Here is a 19,339-nt window from a genome sequence, read left to right as displayed (position 1 = left end):
CTCCCAAAATGCTAAGTATTGTTATTGTCGTTGTTTAAAAATGTCTGCAGTGTGGACTGGTTTTACTTCGGACTGAAGCGGTTAGTGGAAATCACCAAAACAGCACTGCAGAAAAATAAAACTGGGACAAATATATATTTTGAGTCATGTAACGGAGCAGCAAAATGGAAACTGTTTGATTGATCAGAGGAAGTTAGGAACCTAAAAGTTAAGATCTGAATGTGTCAGTTCTTCATTCTTAATGTGGGTTCTTCATTCTTAATGTGAAGGTTCTTAGTCCAATTCCACAGACTTGAAGTTCAGGGCCAATGAAATTTAATACCCAGAATAAAACTGGGTTGATCTTAAAGCTGCCACCGGACTCAAAACTTTGTCCCGCTGCTTCGGACCAACGGAGTGACCCGCCTGAATCTTCATTCATTTCACTTCAGGTTACGTCCCCCCCCCCCGCTTTTTTTAATTATCACAGGAAATGACATCATTCTTCAAGGCAAAGGTCGTGGCACGGCCTCACCATGTTTCTATTAAAGTGCAATACAGTGAGAGGACAGCTCTGACCCACATGCCACATTACCCATTTCCCATTTTTCAGTCAGTCAGTCACATTTTTGAGAAGCAGTCAGGGCTGGCTCGCCCACTAGGCAAACTAGGTGGTTGCCTAGGGCGCTGGCAGAGTGGGGTCACTGAATTCACCCTTTCCCCCTCCTCCATAGGCAAATACCTAGTTTGTCCGCTCCCCAGCTGCCTCCTCCTCCCCTTCCCCACCAGGTCTATTTCAATGCCCGGGAACGGGGGTTGAGCGCCATGCTCCTGGGCTATCTAAAGGCGCCCCTTGCCGGAAGGATAGTCTTGTAGTGTTTCTTTGTTTTTTTAATCCTAAACACATGTACTTGTCTGCTTCACATGTTACATGCATTGTGCGTGGAGAGCATTAGCACGCATGAAAAAGCATGCAAACTGCAGGCATATAGTCAAGTTCTACCACCACTCCTGCATCCATTTTGGTGCAAGGACATGCACTGGGAACCTGTGATTGGCTTTGGCATCACCCAGATGCATCAGTCGACTACTCCGCATGCAACTTTAGCCTCTGATTCAGACAAGAGAGTTCTCTGTGTAGGGCGTTTGTGACATCGGGAGGGGTCTTTAGTTTCCTGGATTTGAACGGAACATCCAAGAATACAGCGTTCGGGTTCTCCAAGGTACCAGCTGCAATCATCAAAATGTTAATTCTGCCTTTTATTTGTGTTGAAACAATTTGGTTCACAGTCCATTCAATAATCCCCGTTCATTTCGCTTGACACTGGAAAAGACTTTTTAAAGGTTTCCATTGCTAATAATCAGGTTTCTAGTTTACGCTATTGCAGATCGAACCCGTACGAACACCCTGCACCATGCGTGTGTCGAATAATGATCCTTTTGAATGTTTTAGGTAAACAATCTGGACTTACCTCCTTGTTCATCCAACATAACCAAAGTCCTGATACCAGCATCTTTGCTCTACGTCCCAGTAAGAGATGCAAGATGAGGCAAAGAGACAGAGACAGAGAAAGAAAGAGAGAAATTAGTGAGAGAACGAGACGTTCTCGATACAGAAACAAAAATCAAGAGGATCAAAGACCGACAGGGAAAGGGATGAGGGAAACCACAGGAAGCGGTCACATCGAAGACGGGTGCAAAAGAAATTGAGCCTTCTCCATTGCACCAATATCATTAGGGCTGCAGTGTGAAAGAGGGGGATGAGTGGGGGGAGAGAGTTTTCATTAGGAAAGGTTAATTCAGTATCTCATGAGAAGTCATACTTTGAAATCGATGAAGGTGGCGAGGGGGGGGGGAAGAGTAGGCAGTGGGAAGGGCTAGCAGGCAGAGATAGGGTGAGAGAAGGAAAATGAAGCAACACGGGTGCACAAGGTTAGGCAGGGAGGTGATTCTTTCCCCGCAAAAATCCTTGCAGGGCATTCCAATAGGTTCAAAGTCGGTTGCGTAATGACACAACAGCAAAGGACCACACAGGCATTTCCTCTGCACACACCAGAGATTATTTCCCCAATTCTCCCCGTCTGCTCCCTTCTTTCCAGTGAACTATAACCTGGGTTAATTCCATGGTATCACCAAATTATTCATCAGAGATTGCAATTAATTCGAAGGCAGCCCAGTCGTCATTCCGCACTCCCACAATGCTAATTGAAGCTTTAAAAGTTCCTAGAGTCACATTAAAAAAAAAAAGTTAGCTGTCTCTGCATAATGGCTGCCCCATAGTGTTGCCATGCCCCCCACCGGCCACTGGCTGGGAATGGAAGGTTGGGAAACTCTTGAGGAGCCTGGGAAGGAAAGAGACCTCAATGGGGTCTAGTGCCATAAAGACCACCCTCCAAAGCATCGATTTTTTTAGCGAGCCAGTCTGGTGCCGTGGTGAAATGTATGGATTCTTACCTGGGAGAACCGGGTTTGATTCCCCAGTCCTCCACTTGCACCTGCTGGAATGGCCTTGGGTCAGCCATATCTCTCACAGTGTTGTCCTTGAAAGGGCAGCTTCTGGGAGAGCTCTTTCAGCCCCACCCACCTCACAGGGTGTCTGTTGTAGGGGAGGGAGATGAAGGAGATTGTGAACTGATCTGAGACTCTGATTCAGAGAGAAGGACAGAGTACAAATCTACGGTCTTCTTCTTCTCCTCCTCCTCTTCCTCCAAGGGATCTTTGGTTGTCTGGTGCCCCCTGGCCACCATCAGGGGATGAGGGGTTAGGGTTTCCAGATTCAGGTTGGGAAACTCCTGTATGTTTGGGGGTGGAGCATGTGGAGAACGGGGACCTCAATGGGGTGCAGTGCCCCAGAGTCCACCCTCCAAAGCATCCTCTTTCTGCAGAGGAACTGATCTCTGTAGTCTGGAGAAGAGCTGTAATCCCAGGGGAGCCTGGAGGCTGGCACTCCTCTTTGCCCCCATGAAATTCTGCCCTCTGTTCCATTTTTGCTCATCTGGGGGAAAAACCCTCAGGTAACGGCCTGCATTTTTAAAAGAAAACCATTCCCCACCACAGTGTGTGTGTGTGCCACCTTTTCAACTGCTAGAAAAGAAGGGAAAGGGATTCCCTTTGACCACCCAAAAGGCTATGCGAGGCATCATGGGAACCGTGTGGGCAAAAAGCTGTAGTAAGGAGGGACTGAGTAATTCTGAATGGGGAAACTGGCTGGATCCAACCCAACATGAATCTCAGAGTCTCAGAGCAGCTCACAATCTCCTTTACCTTCCTCCCCCACAACAGACACCCTGTGAGGTGGGTGGGGCTGAGAGGGCTCTCACAGCAGCTGCCCTTTCAAGGACAACTCCTGCGATAGCTACGGCTGGCCCAAGGCCTTTCCAGCAGCTGCAAGTGGAGGAGTGGGGAATCAAACCCGGCTCTTCCGGATAAGAGTATGTGCACTTCACCACTACAGCAAACCAAGCCCCTCTGCCTGCTCACTCACCCACATGTCCCCACTTCCTTGTGCATCCCTTTTCCTGGACACTGCTCTGGCTAGCAGCAACACCAACGCTTTGTGTACCATGCACACTCCTTTTCCAGCTGTGCCGGTTGGCACATACAACTGGGTGCAGGAGTGACAAAGCGCTCACAAGCAGGCAGTAGAAGGGAGATGCGGTGTGTGTGAGGGGGGCAGAACTCAAAAACAGGGGACATTTCAGGGTACACTAATACTAGTCCTGGGTTGGGGGAGTTTGGTCTTTAGCAGGATGTATCCACAGAGTCCAACCCACAAGCCTTCTGGAAGGCTTCTAAACTGGGCACAGTTACAGCATGCTATAAAGGAAGTGGTCAAAAGAACATTAGTCCTTCGTTCCTTCGTTCCTTCCTTCCTTCCTCTCTCTCTCTCTCTTTCTCTTTCTCTTTCTCTCTTTCTTTCTCCCTTCCATCTTCTTCCCTTCCATTCCCCCAACCTTTCATTAATGATGTCTTCTTTCTTTCTTTCTTTCTTTCTTTCTTTCTTTCTTTCTTTCTTTCTTTCTTTCTTTCTTTCTTTCTTTCTTTCTTATCCTCCCCACAAGCATTTTATCAATAGATAGGTAGGGAAGTGCAACCAAAGGAGAAGTTCTTCCTAGGAGAGTGTTATTATTTTGAAAGAAAATTTCACCCAAATGTCAACTCATGCTTTGGGGGAAAGGTTCCCAGCTGAAATTTGATGCTGCCCTGAACTAATAGATCATGTTTGGAAACGAGCCTTTTTCTTGATCATTTTGAGTTGTTGTTTTTTTCTCAGGCAACCTATTTAAAGGCCAAGCTGGTTTCTCATGAAAACAAGGCGTAATGTTTTTTCTGTCTTTCAAAAGGCCAAATGGTTGAAGTGGAAATATTGTTTGTGCCTCATCGACAGAGCTGCATCCTTCGAAATCATCTGATAACAGCGGGGGCTTTGAATGGCGTCCTTTTCGGAGGGGCCTGGCAACATTATGAAGCATTAATGGGAAGCATCTGTAATACCCTCATGCAAAAGATTTTATTTTATTCTATTTCAGAAACATAATCTATTTTCTGAATGATAAAAAAAATGACAGAGAAGAGATCATTTTTGTATAAAGCCTTTGACATTTCACATAGTAAAGAATCTTGCCAATATCAAAAGACCTATGTGCTATCTGCCTATTGGCTCTTGGTACAGTTCCAATTGCTGGTTATAGCCTGTAAAACCCTGCCTGTTTCTGGGGCCCTTCTCTGTGTTCCTTCACCTGTACAGGTGAGATGAGTGCTCACTGAGAATGCCAGGTGCCCACTGATAAAGAATTAGCAGGAACCACGGGAAAAAATAATAAAACTGAAATTAAAGAAACCTGCATAGCGTATGAAAATTACAAGAAGGCTAATAAACTACTAAATGCATACATCAGAAGTACAAAAAGACACTAATAAACAATTCAATACATACTAGTAAAGAGGAAGAAGAAGAAGACTGCAGATTTATACCACGCGCTTCTCTCTGAATCAGAGACTCAGAGCAGCTTACAATCTCCTATATCTTCTCCCCCCACAACAGACACCCTATGAGGTAGGTGGGGCTGAGAGAGCTCTCCCAGAAGCTGCCCCCCTTTCAAGGACAGCTCTATGAGAGCTATGGCTGACCTAAGGCCATTCCAGCAGCTGCAAGTGGAGGAGTGGGGTATCAAACCCAGTTCTCCCAGATAAGAGTCAGCGCACTTAACCACTACACCAAACTGGCTCTCTAAGAAGAAGATACTGGATTTATACTCTGCCCTTCATTCTGAATCTGAGAGCAGCTCACAATCTCCTTTATCTTTTCCCCCAACAACAGACACCCTGTGAGGTGGGTGGGGCAGAGAGGGCTCTCGCAGCAGCTGCCCTTTCAAGGACAACCTCTGCCAGAGCTATGGCTGACCCAAGGCCATTCCAGCAGCGGTAAGTGGAGGAGTGGGGAATCAAACCCAGTTCTCCCAAAAAACAGTCCACGCACTTAACCACTACACCAAACTGGCTCTTTCAAGGACAACTCCTGCAAGAGCTATGGCTGACCCAAGGCCATTCCAGCAGCTGCAAGTGGAGGAGTGGGGAATCAAACCCGGTTCTCCCAGATAACAGTCCACGCACTTAACCACTACACCAAACTGGCTCTCAATTCTGCTCAGTGACAAAGAGTCCCTCAAACAGAGTCCCAAAGAAAACTGGAAGATTAAAGACAGGAAAGGTCTCTCCAAAATGGCAGACTCTGGAAGACTGAAATTGTACTCAAACCATGCCGCGGTCCCTCGCCCAATGATTGTTTCAACATGAAATAAGTCCCTTTTTCAAGGGCTGGACTTCTTAATCATGGAACACTAGAGCCTTCAAAAATATAATATGTGGTCACAACGGGACCCCCTCCCTTCTGCAGGAGTATACCGCATACCCTGCAGTTGTGGACAAGTTTCCATCGGGACCACACAATGTAGCATCCAGACAAGAATAAAAGAACCTGAAAGACACTGCAGACTTGGCCAACCTGAAAAATCAGCAGTGGCTGAACACAGACTAACTCAAACAGGACACAGTATCTTATTTCAAGACACTTTAATTCTGGACAACACATCCAATTACCATGTCAGATTACACAGAGAAGCCATTGAAATCCAGAAACATAAACCCAACTTCAACAGGAAGGAAGAAAGTTTAAAAATGAATAGGGCATGGCTTCCAGTCCTGAAAATCACAAAATGCCCTACAACTTACAACAGCACTACAGATAAGATTACAATTTCAATAGCCAATCCATATACAAAAGAACCTCCTCAGGAAAGCTCCTCCATCAGTATCTCACAGCCCAGGAAGCTCCCACAAGGTAATCTCAGCCCTACGCCACCTGCCTAAGTAGATAGAAATTACGTGCCTACCAACTTCTTCTCAATTTGACCCAGAGAGAACTCCAGTTTTCTGGGTTGTACCTCTGAGGATGCCAGTCACAGTTGCTGGCGAAACGTTAGGTCTCATAATGCCAAGATCACGGCCACACAGCCTGGAAAATCCACAACTACCATTCCCGTCTCCTTGGCCCATGCAGAACTTGCCTTTGTCTCTCAACTTTCACAGCCTTTTCTTCTTTTGAGACATTCACTAAACACCTCCTCATTGAACCCGATATGCAGGCTAGTTCTGACGGAATGATCAAAATATTAGACACTTCCCAGAAAGCAGAAAGGGATGGTAATACAAGGGAGGCAGGATCCACAATGGAAGTGCAAAGGAAAAAGAAAGGAGGCAGAACTCACTGGCAGGTTGGGAGAAGAAGGAAATGTTGCAGGCACACAGAGGAGAAATAACCACTTCTGGGGTGAGGGGTGTTATCAGTAGATTCTTAGGGTCAGGGCTTTTTCTGTAGCAGGAGCTCCTTTGCCTATTAGACCACAGGCCCCTGATGTAGCCAATCCTCCAAGAGCTTACAGGGCTGTTCTTACAGGACCTCCTGTAAGCTCCAGGGGGATTGGCTACATCAGGGGTGTGTGGCCTAATAGGCAAAGGAGCTCCTACTAGAATTCCACCCCTGTAGCCAATCCTCCAAGAGCTTACAGGGCTGTCCGTACAGGACCTCCTGTAAGCTCCAGGAGGATTGGCTACATCAGAGGTGTGTGGCCTAATTTGCAAAGGAGTTCCTGCTACAGCAAAAGGCCTGCTTATTGCATATGAAGATCAAGTGGCTGGAAACATTTCACTGTTTGGAATCGATATGCAAGGCACCCCAAACAATCACCTCCTATTCCATCGACATGCATTGTGAGGGCGTCAGGTACAAGTCCCTTACAAGGATTTGTCTCTAACTTGTGGTTCAGAAACCATCTATCGCTTTTCCCAATAGTATTGTCATTGCTAATGAAGAGCTAGTTATCCAAAGTATGTTCATATATCCATAACTGTACTGTTTTAGGTGGTCCTATATGTACTCATGCACACATACTCACAACTGTACTGACCCATGCACTGCAACACTAGTATTTACTAACCCTCATATATAGTCATTGTATTTCTTTTAAGATGCATGTAGAATAATGTTGGTGACAGAGGCGGCCACAGTACAGGGTAAGCCACTGTGGGAAGCCAGGGCCAAATCTAGTCTCCCTGGAAACGGAAGATACGTACCAACGAAAGATGTCTGCCAGCTGGAATGCGACCTTGGAGAAGAGTAACAACAGGAGTCTGGGAACTAACTCAAAGACTTCTGAGCAGGAGACATTAAGAGAAATGATGGGCTGTTAACCTATAGTCTATATTTGGACTGTAATTTTTGTTTTATGTCAGTCTGCCAAGACTAGGGCTTTTTTTTTTTTAGCAGAAACACAGTTCTGACTGGCTTAGCATCGGGGTATGTGGCCTAATATGCAAATGAGCTCCTGCTGGGCCTTTTCTACCGAAAAAAGCCCTGTGTGAAATAATGGTAATACAAGACATAACTGTGATATATATAGGCTACCATACTTTTACTTATGAATTTCACAAAAATAGACAGTAAGAAACAATTTTCAATTTTCAACACGAAATGCATCTATTATTGTAACTAGTTAATTGGATGCTGTATGACTAGACAGCGGGCTCTGTTAAAAATTGGAAATTGTCTCTTACTGTATATTTTTGTGAAATTCATAAGTAAAAGTATGGTAGCCTATATATATCATGTTTTGTGTTTCTTATAGTGTATTTCAACTGTAATCCCATAATTGTTTTTTAAACAATGGTAAAGTCAGGGGGTGTGACCTAATATGCAAATGAGTTCCTGCTGGGCTTTTTTGATAGACAAGTAATCTTGTGTGCACCTGCTACAAGTGTTTGCTACCTGATTCCTCATTAAAAGCTTCTTTCACATTTACTCAAGAAGTCCTGTGATAGATTCTGTGCAAAACCTAACAGAGGGCATCCTCTATATGCCAAACCCTGGCTTTAAGAGAGGCAGATAGATATGGCCTGCAAGTTCTGTGCCAAGCCACAGGGTTTGGAAGGTCGCAGGATAGATCAGAGAACCTTGAGGGATGCTCAACAAGATTAGTCCAGGTTTGCTTCACACTGAACTTGAGGAAGGATTAACCTTGCAAGCCGCGGAGGTTGTTCCAGGAAGCCTAGTTATCTGTTTACATCCCCGATAAAGCGCAAAGTCCTTACCTCTTCCACCAGCTGCAGCATACGACGGGTGCTTTCGAGTGACTGAGAAGGAGAAGGAAGGAGAGAGAAAAAAACAGGTGTCAGCGTACAGATTTCAGCAATGAGATATGCAACGTTTAACCATGTTGAACACACATTGGGAAACAAAACAAAAGGGCTAAAGGCCATCTTCTGACTCCTTTCCCAATCTAGCAGGATACAGGGAGTTAGTGAAAGATTTTCTATGCAGGATTCAAGCCGAAGAGGCAACGGGAATTCATACCAAACCTTGAATTCTTCAGCTGAAGTGCTCAGTGCTTGGGGTTGAAAGGGGTTGGAAGGTAGCAATATTCGTCAACAGTGGTGGGAGAGGTGAGAGGTGGCTTTTGAGGGACAGGCAAAATTTGTTCATTTATTTAAAACACCTGATCAGAGTCCCCATAGGATCAAATGAGCGAGAAGAGCAGCTGTGCTCTGGTGCACCTTGGATTGTTACTGATACATCTCAGTAATAACAATAAGACAGGAGATAAACTCATTGGCTGGCACGCTATACTTTGGATCATCTGTTGCAGATAGGGCTGCCAAGTCCCTCTACTACAGCAGCGGGGGACTCCTCTCTTGCGTGCTCTGCATTTGCAGTGCAATGATGTCACCCAGAAGGGATGTTCTGTGATTCAAAGTAAAAACTCTATGTTACCATAGAGTTTTATTGTGAATCCTAGAGTGTCCCCAGCATGATACTCTAGGAATCGCAGTAAAAACTCTATGATACCATAGAGTTTTTACTGCGAATCTTAGAGCATCCCCAACGTGACATGCCTGGTGTGACGATGTCATTTCTGGGTGATGTCATTGTGCCAGGCAGGAATCCCCAGCAGCCTGCTCCATGCTAGTGAGTTGGGGCCCCCAAACTGGAGAGTCCCCCTCCGCTGGCAGGAGATTGGCAGTCCGAGTTGCAGAGTTGGTTCTTCATTCATTCTTCTCATATCAGGCACTTTGAGCATTGGTCTTGAACAACTGGAAAATGCCTAGTGCCAGAAGAAGGGCACTCCACAGGAGCAAAAGAGAAACACATGCAGAACAAAGGCATAAGATCCCAGGCATTCTGTTCAGAAAAGGGTACAAATGACACTTCCCAAATAAAGCTGATACAGTCATGCTTCCTTCTCCATTGAAAAGTCTGCCAAGTCAACTCTTGCTGAAAGGAACTTAGGAACTCCAGCTGCTAACAGAATCCTACGCTGGGGTTACCCAGTAGGCAAAGATCCAGTACGGACAGGCTCAGCAGGTCTAACAGAACTGACCCTGCTGAACTGTGATCATCTAACAAGAAGGTTGGATTCCCAGTGAAAATGGCACCCGGGATGGAAAAGTTGGGCCAAAAGGACCGGCCAATTTTCTACTGCAGGCCACAGGCTCTGTGAGGTTCTGGTGTCCCCATTTCTGTCCCCAGGAGACTCACCTCATCAGTCATCTGATCGGCACGCTGCTGCATTTCTTCCAACTCATTGCGCATGTCAGCATCTTCGGCCATTTTGGCTGGGGGGGTGTGTTGGCAGGAGCCCTGAGTCAAGTATCTGTCTCTGCCCGGGCCTGCAAGCCTGCAAGAGGAAACAGACAGCAAAGCACAAACTTAGCGGGTCTGAAGTCAAGCACCTGGCCCTCCACACCGCTCTGTGTTCTGGCCCACAGCGGGGGCTGGCATTGAGAAGGCAAGCTGTGTCAAAATTCAGAGCGAGAGATCAACAAAGAGCCAATAGGACGGGATTCACACCAATCCGTTCTACCCAGCCCCCTCCCTCTCCCCTTTACACAGATCATTTATACTCGAAAGATTCATGATGGAATTCACACCAAACCTCTCTGCCTCAGTCCCCCCCCATCCTAGTAATTTCCCCCATAAAATTTCCAAGGATGATCTTCATTTTGCCTATCTGAAGAAGAGCGCTATGAATCACAAAAGCCTGTACACAAACAGATGTGTTGTTAGTCTTTGAGGTGCCACGCAGAGGTAGGGAACGTTGGCTCTCCAGATGTTTTTGCCTACAACTCCCATCAGCCCCAGCCAGCATGGCCAATGGCTGGGGCTGATGGGAGTTGTAGGCAAAAAACATCTGGAGAGCCGGCGTTCCCTACTCCTGCAGGCAACCAGACCCCCCCCTTCTCGAGTGGAGGCAGAGGTGGCCCTACTCAGGTCTTTCTTTGTAGCAGGAACTTCTTTGCATATTAGGTCACAACCCCCTGATATAGCCAATCCTCCAAGAGCTTACAGGGCTCTTAGTACAGGGCCTACTGTAAGCTCCAGGAGGATTGGCTACATCAGGGGGATGAGGCCTAATATGCAAAGGAGTTCCTGCTACAAAAAAAGCACTGGCCCTACCTCTTTTCTACCAGTCAGCTGGCCAGAGGAGGACTTGCCCTCCAAAAGAGGCAGATCCACATGACACAGAGAGGTGGTGTCTATGTCACTGCCCACATGACATTGGGGCGACACTCTGGTATTTAGACAAAAACTTTATGGTAGAAGCCAGATGTACCATAGAGGTTTTGCCCAAATTCCCAAGCATTGCCCCAATGTCCCAAGCCCAATTGTGTCACTTCCAGGTCACATGGGCAGTGACATAGACATGTTGCTTTACATCAGGCTAGCCTCTGAGAACCTTAAGATTCAGCATAGAAACAGAAGATAAACGTTGGGAAATCTGGTTCCAATATACCAGGGGTGGTCAACGGTAGCTCTCCAGGTGCTTTTGCCTACAACTCCCATCAGCCCCAGCCAGCATGGCCAATGGCTGGGGCTGATGGGAGTTGTAGGGGGGAAACATCTGGAGAGCTACCGTTGGCCACCCCTGCGATATACAGTTACTCAGAAAATTGGAAGAAGAGACCAAAATGCGGAATATACCTAGGAAACGCGCCCACCATAGCTTTATTTACTGTGACTGTCTGCTCCAGCATTATTCAAGTCCATGTAGGGAGGTCTATGGACACCTTTTTGTGACTGGAGTATTTGGATTGTTTGTTGCTGAACTGTATGCAGCCTATTTCCATATTTGTGTGGATATTGTTGGTACCATTGAGTACTGTTATGAGTCTAGATTCTTCACTTTAAGGACTTTTACTGCAAACTTTAATGCATCTATGTCTAATGTGCATAATGAGAAAATGATACTGAATATAGATAGATAGACAGGTGATAGACAGACAGACAGATAGATGATAGATAGATAGATGATAGATAGATGATAGATAGATGATAGATAGATAGATAGATAGATAGATAGATAGATAGATAGATAGATAGATAGATAGATAGATAGATAGATAGATAGATAGATAGATAGATAGTAGATTTTGTTGTACTATAGTGATAAGTTTTGATGGTTTATATGAGCATATTTTTTCTATTGGCTGTCAACATGCTAGTATCCCCCCTCTCTTTTTGTTCTTGTGTAACTGCCAGATAGAAGCAATGGAAGCAAAACCATGAACAATTTAACTAATCAATATCTATCACCTTTATGCAAAATTCCAATCTTACACAGAACTGATTACAAAATGTAGAATTTTATACAAAAGTGCCAAGTCCAAAATGCCCACAAAGGTGACTGCTATCAATCCCACAGAGCACCAGCAAACAGATCTCCTCTGGAGTAAACAGCATCTTTGTTTGCACTCGCATGTTCCAATAATAGAAGAAGAAGAAGAAAAAGAATTGCAGATTTATACCCCACCCTCTCTGAATCAGAGACTCAGAATGGCTTCCAATCTCCTTTATCTTCCTCCCCCACAACAGACACCCTGTGAGGTGGGTGGGGCTGAAAGGGCTCTCCCAGCAGCTGCCCTTTCAAGGACAACCTCTGCCAGAGCTATGGCTGACCCAAGGCCAATCCATCAGCTGCAGTTTGGTGTAGTTAACTTAACCACTACACCAAACTGGCTCTCTAAGAAGAAGATACTGGTTTTATACTCTGCCCTTCATTCTGAATCTGAGAGCAGCTCACAATTACCTTTATCTTCTTCCCCCCACAACAGACATCCTGTGAGGTGGGTGGGGCTAAGAGGGCTCTCACAGCAGCTGCCCTTTCAAGGACCACCTCTGCCAGAGCTATGGCTGACCCAAGGCCATTCCAGCAGCTGCAAGAGGAGGAGTGGGGAATCAAACCAAAGCACTTAACCACTACACCAAACTGGCTCTCTAAGAAGAAGATACTGGATTTATACCCTGCCCTTCATTCTGAATCTGAGAGCAGCTCACAATCACCTTTATCTTCTTCCCCCCACAACAGACACCCTGTGAGGTGGGTGGGGCTGAGAGGGCTCTCACAGCAGCTGCCCTTTCAAGGACAACCTCTGCCAGAGCTATGGCTGACCCAAGGCCATGCTAGCAGGTGCAAGTGGAGGAGTGGGGAATCAAACCCGGCTCTCCCAGATAAGAGTCCGCACACTTCACCACTACACCAAATTGGCTCTCTACTAGAAACTACAGCCACTCCTCCATAAGCAACAAAGTCTCTGTATGTCTTAGAAATTGCTTCAAACAATACCTTCTGTCTGGAAATAAAGTGCTTCTGCAATGATGCAGCCTTTTTACATAAATTAGTAGGACTCCTTTTCCACCTCTGATGGAGCCCCGCCCCCCAGCTATGAAATAGCCTTCTTCGGACCCCTTCTCCGGAGAGAGGCCCAGGCATTCCACATTCCTTAAAGTTTGTTTTGTCATATATATTATTTCATAATCATTTGTACAAGCACAATCTGTAGGAGCAGAGTGATAATTGGTGATAGAGGCTGGAGTTCTCTTAGAATTACAAATGATTTAAAGACTATAGAGGTTAATTCTCCCAGGGAAAATGGCTGCTCTGTTGGGTGGGCTCTAAAGCAACCCATCACTCGTGCGCCCCCTCCCCTCTCTAAACTCCATCATCCCCAATCTCTATCTCCCCCCTCCCCAAAATCTTGAGGGATTTCCCAACCCGGACTTGGCAGCCCGACTGAAAATATACAAATAAACATTTGTGATAATTTCATACTGATTAATAATCCCCCAAAGTTCTGCAGCTGAACCCTTGGTTGTTGCAAGTCTTTTATTAGGAAGGGGTAAACACAACTGCTCACAATAAATAATGAATACACACAGAGAAGCACACTGCTTGTTTATTTCAGGGCACAGGCAAAAATTCACACATGGTTCACACCTGGATGGTTTACAGCTGTTCATCTCTCTCACTTCCCTTTTTGCAGAGTTTCTATGAGGCACCCTTTAGCACCATGAAAATCTTGACTGGATGTTCTCTTCGCATTATGATTACTGCAGTGTCCCACCTGTCCCTCCAATACATACCTCCAGTATGGCTGTTCAAAAAAAAGCAAACCAAATCTTCAAATTTTTATTTTTATTTTTCAAAGGGCCCTATTTAGTTCTGCGCTGAACCGCATTTCACTCCAGAGCAGGGAGCCAGCTAACCTTTTTAAGCCTGTGGGCACCTTTAGAATTCTGACACAGCCTCAAAATGGCCACCACGAGAGGCGGACCCAGCTACAAAATGGCTGCCACAAGTCGCACCACAAAGTGCTGCCACCAAAGCAATGTTTGTTTGTTTTTTTAAAAAAAATCTGCACAGCCTATCAAATCTCCAATGGCCAACAGCTCCACCTAGTCTACCTACGTTCTAAAAACACTTGGCACGCACCAGGAAAAGCGTTGGCATTTAGGCAACCCCTGCTCTAGAGGTTGCTGACTGTTGGCATACACTTTGAAAACAACTTCTAGCTCAGTAGACTCATCGACAGATCTTTTGTGAGGACTCGGACGTCAGTGCTGGTTCGTTCCAAGATGCTTTTTGATTAGTGCTCTCCCCAGCAAATCATTTCAACAGTGGCTGGCAATTCTCATGAGCTTTGGAACACTCATTGCGTGTTCAAGGTGATGTTGTTCTATTCTTGGGCTATTAGTCACCCTCCTCAATAGGCACACAGAGGCAGGTTTCCTGCAATCACGAAGAAGAAAACTGATTCATTTCTGCCTTCCAAGTGGGTCGTTTTAACCTTGGTTGAGTACCGAATCCGATTAAAAGCCCAAGATGTACCGGCAGTGAGGGGATCTTCCACTCTATCCTCAATACCCAGAACTTCTTCTCCAAAGCTGGCCACAGCATAGAAATATCCAACGGCATGATTACACAACAAACAAAGCCCTGTATAGCGCCGAACTCTAACACTTGAGTCACGATTACCTGATAAGAAGTTAGAAAACAAAGGCACAATTGAGTGGGCAGCTGGAAAGATGAGGGAGAACAACATGTGTTTTTAACACTTTGAAGTGCTAGAGAGCAAAATTGGTACGAAGCAGAAGAAAGGGAGTCTGCAACAGGTTCTTCTGATGAATCTCCTTTCTTTATTTAAAATATTCGCACCCACCTCATCTTTGTAGGATTGCCAGACCTGCAGGAAAGGTGGGTTCCCCAACTGCTAGACCCTGTCATGGATCAGCTGGCTGGTGGGGGCGGGACTTAGAATCGTAGAGTTGGAAGGGACCTCCAGGGCAGAAGCCATAGAGTTTTTGCCCAAATACTAGAGGTCACCCCGATGGTGTGATGTGATGATGTCACTTCCAGCACATGGCACTTCCTGGGAAAGTCTCAGCATAGCATCCAGTGCCTCTTCTCAAAACACCGCCCCCCCCCACCAAGTTTCAAACAGATTGAACCAGGAGGTCCAATTCTGTGAGTCCCAGAAGAAGGTGCTCCTATCCTTCATTAATTCCAAATGGAAGGAAGACATGCAGTCCCTTTGAATGTGATGGCCAGAACTCCCTTTAGAGTTCAGTTATGCTTGTCACACCCTTGCTCCTGGCTCCACCCCCAAAGTCTCCTGGCTCCACCCCTAAAGTCCCTACATATTTCTTGACTCGGACCTGACAACCCTGCACTTTGGGTCCCCCTTGGGAAGAAAAGTTGGGTATAAATAAATAAAGGCAAACTCAAGAAAGCTGACGAAACAGTAAAAGCTGCAGAGATAAAAACATCGTAAATGATCCCCTACCCCCCCCCCCCCAAAAAAAAGTTAAATCCCAATACACACACACAGTTAAAAAAACAAAAGCACAGAGTTCAAAGCCAATTTACACAGTTAACACAACAACCCAAAACAATTTAAAGGTAGAAAGGTGAAGGTAGCCCCCTGTGTAAGCACCAGGTCATTACCGACCCATGGGGCGATGTAACATCAGGATATTTTCATGGCAGACTTTTTACAGGGTGGTTTGCCATTGCCTTCCCCAGTCATCTACACTTACAGTATTTATTTATTTTAGTAAATTTCTATTCCGCCCATTCCCCATAGGGCTCAGGGCAGAGTACAATATATAATAATAAAATACAATGAATACATTTATAAACAGACAACTCAACAATACTCAGATTACCATGATATCACATATTGCCCAGCTGAGCCATCTCACATCATGATATCTCATAGGGATGGCAGTTTTTCCATTTCCTAGCACAGATGACAGTGCTAGCTGGGGAGGCCAGCCGGGTACTCATTTGACCAACCTTGGAAGGATGGAAGGTGGAGTCAACCTTGAGCCGGCTACCTGAACCCAGCTTCCACCGGGATCGAACTCAGATCGTGAGCAGAGAGCTCGGACTGCACTACTGCAGCTTTACCACTCTGCGCCACGGAGCTCTTTTACCCTCCATCAAACACCCACCAAAAGAGAAGTGTCCTACCTACCCTGAAACTGACTAGCGAAGATACCTTCTCTGGCCAGCCATTCCATAAGAAAAGTGTGAAGCACAATGTCCTTTAAGACCTCCACCTTCTCAGCCTGCATCATTTCCTTCTTCTCTGAGTTCAGTTTCAGCTATCTGAAACCGGCTCAAGTCCCCTCCCACATCACCAAGGGATCTGGGCAAAGAGTTCTAGAGCTGAGTGTTGTCAGCATATCAATGCCATCCAGTCCCAAAGCTACAAATGATTTCTCCTAAAGGCTTTACATAAAACCTGAAGGACACGAGGAGATAAGAGTGTGCCCTGTGGAACTCCACAAGAACGCCCATGCTGAAGTCAGTTGGTCTCCAATGGCAACCCTTTGTGCCCCATCCATGATAAATGATTTCAACCAGTCAAGAGACGCTCTTTTGCATCCAAACACTCAAAAGGGGTGGCATCATTTCCTGTGTAATATTTTCAGTTGTCACTGACATCTCTTTCCCTAGACGACCAACCGTTTTTTCCGGTTGGAGTCAGAAGGACTCGTTTTGCTAATGTGTTTCTTTTAATGAAAACAGAAAAAGAGGCAATTGCCTACAGGTTGACACCATGCACCGTTGCACAGACATGACAAAACCGAACACGCTAATTCACCTGAGGTAGCAATCGAGCGCCATTTTACACCAGTAACCCTTCTAGAGCCTTTCTGATTGAAACTGTTATCTTCCTCACCCTTTACAAACAAAGCAACAGTGGGCTGGTCTGTTCCTCTAAATATATCAACTACTTGGAGACAGGATCTAACAGAAGACCGTGGGGATTCATCCCGTTATGTAGATGTGAATCATTAAGAAGGGTAATTGCATTGGGCCCGCACATTTCCTGTGATTTGCGCTTTTGGGTACTGAATTTCCCAGCTTTCCCAACTCACTTGGAACGTCTCCATTACGATTCTGTTTCTTCCTCGTGCAAACCAGGCCCACAACTCTCAGCAGGATCCACACCTCACTCTTTGGTAGGATTAATGCAAAATCAGATATGGCCCTAATCACGCATATCCTGAATTTTCCAGTCTGGGTGGGGGAGGGGGGGAAGGTTTCCAGCTCTGAGCTGAGAATAGGGTGGTCAGGTCTGGGCTGGAAAAGACCTGGAGACTTTGGGGGTGGATCCAGGATAGGGTGGGATTTGGGGAAGGGTGGCATCTCAGTATGGTGCAATGCCACAGAGTCCACCCTTCAAAGCAGCCCTTTTCTCCAGGGGGATAATACAATATAAATAACTGGTACCAGTGTGCAAATAGGAAAATAATCAAATCACCAGTCAACAATAAATATTCACACTCTCATTGTGTGTACATGCTATTGATTTAGTGCAAATATAAGACAAAATGAAGAACAAAGGAACAATAATGTATTTGCACTCCCCCAAATTATACACTTAAATGTTTCTACATAGGAACCAGCCTTAACCAAGTCCATAAGTAAGTGTTTTAGGGTGGAGGCCTTAAATGTTCCGCTGTGACGTTGCAATAGAGAGAAAAAGGAGGGACTGTATAGAAAGGAGTCCTCGCGGTTTCGCCTGCAGACACAGATCAATGGATCAACGCATACTCTAAACCTCTGTAACATAATTACTGTGGCTCCGTAAAACACTGAGAAAAGAGGCTGACGAAGTATGAGACGGGCGAAACCGCGATGACTCCTTTCTATACAGTCCCTCCTTTTTCTCTATATTGCATCGTCAAAGTGGAACATTTAAGGACTCCACCCTAAAACACTTACTTATGGACTTGGTTAAGGCTGGTTCCTATGTAGATAAGTGTATAATTTGGGAGAGTACAAATACCTTATTGTTCTTTTGTTCTTCATTTTGTCTTATATTTGCACTAAATCAATAGCATGTACACACAATGAGAGTATGAATATTTATTGTTGACCGGTGATTTGATTATTTTTTCTATTTTCTCCAGAGGAGCTGACCTCTGCCAGCTGGAGATCAGTTGAAGAAGTGGGAAATCTTCAGGTCTCACCTGGAGGCTAAAAACCACAACAGGAAAAAACATGATATAAGGCTGATAAACCACAGAAAGAACAACACTAATCACAACTATACAAACTATTCCACCAATGGTTTCAATTTTATGGATAATAGTATCCCAGACCATATACACGTTAGCAGGGCTTTTTTTTAATATTAGGCCACACCCCCTGATGTCACCATTGATTCACATGGGGCTTTTTTGTAGAAAAACTGATCAAATCTGCTTTGCACAATTATGAGCAATGTCATTTTAAGTATAAAATGATCTGCACTTTCTATATTCCTCAGAGACCCGTGGGATTTCTTTGAGGGTCTTTTCCCTCCGTACAGTCTTGCAAATAATTTATTAATGTATAAATAAATTAAATAAATGTATTAATAAATAATTTCCCAGCTTCCTTTTACTGCAAGACTCCAGGGCCAAAACCCTTTTTTTTTTTCCCAGTACAGGCTTGCACAAGTCTTGCCCTTGGGAGGAATACTGGGTGGAAGGGAACCGTAAGATCCAACCCTGAGGTCAGCTAGTGAGCTTCCAAGGCAGAGTGAGGATTTGAACCCAAGTCCTGCACATTCTAGTCTGTCCACTGATTCACATGCTGGCACAGCATGACTCTGCTTAGGGTGAGGCTGAAGATCACCACGATTAAGGGGAGGTTGAATGAGCAGAGAACATTCACGACTGAGGACTCCCTGGGTGTCTTGACATAGTGCTTCACAATGATCTGCCAATATATCCAAACCACGCCTATCTGCTTGGTCTGATCCAACAGAGCTCTTCGTACATTCTTATGTCCATCCAGTTGGGCTTTCTGGTGTAGCCAGTGGCCAGCCAGTTGTTCTGGAGGTCCAACAACAGCATCTAGATGCCCAGGCCTTCCCATGACATTGCCTCCTGGCACTGGGATACAGAGACTGGCTGCCTCTGACGGTGGAGGTTCCCTTTAGCCACGGATGCGCCTATCCTCCTATACGTTCT

The 19,339-nt window shown here is 45.5% G+C and overlaps 1 protein-coding gene across 2 annotated transcripts in view; it reads right to left on the bottom strand.

Moving 5' to 3' along the window:
- The window catches only part of SNAP25 (synaptosome associated protein 25), a 32,449-nt gene extending 22,271 nt beyond the window's left edge, over positions 1–10,178 (bottom strand). For both annotated transcript variants that reach the window (XM_060261491.1, XM_060261409.1), the window contains exons 1-3: positions 10,070–10,178; positions 8,626–8,667; positions 1,452–1,500 (exon numbers count right to left, since the gene is read on the bottom strand). In XM_060261491.1, the coding sequence (XP_060117474.1) occupies positions 1,452–1,500; positions 8,626–8,667; positions 10,070–10,141 (163 nt within the window). In that variant the 5' untranslated portion in view covers positions 10,142–10,178. The remainder of the gene's footprint in view (positions 1–1,451; positions 1,501–8,625; positions 8,668–10,069) is intronic.
- Between the last annotated feature and the right edge of the window lie 9,161 nt (positions 10,179–19,339).

This window comes from Heteronotia binoei, chromosome 1 (genome assembly GCF_032191835.1).
Source record: "Heteronotia binoei isolate CCM8104 ecotype False Entrance Well chromosome 1, APGP_CSIRO_Hbin_v1, whole genome shotgun sequence".
NCBI classification, from domain to species: domain Eukaryota; kingdom Metazoa; phylum Chordata; class Lepidosauria; order Squamata; family Gekkonidae; genus Heteronotia; species Heteronotia binoei.
The sequence above is the reverse complement of the archived record's forward strand: the minus strand, read 5'-3'. Positions and strand labels throughout refer to the sequence as shown.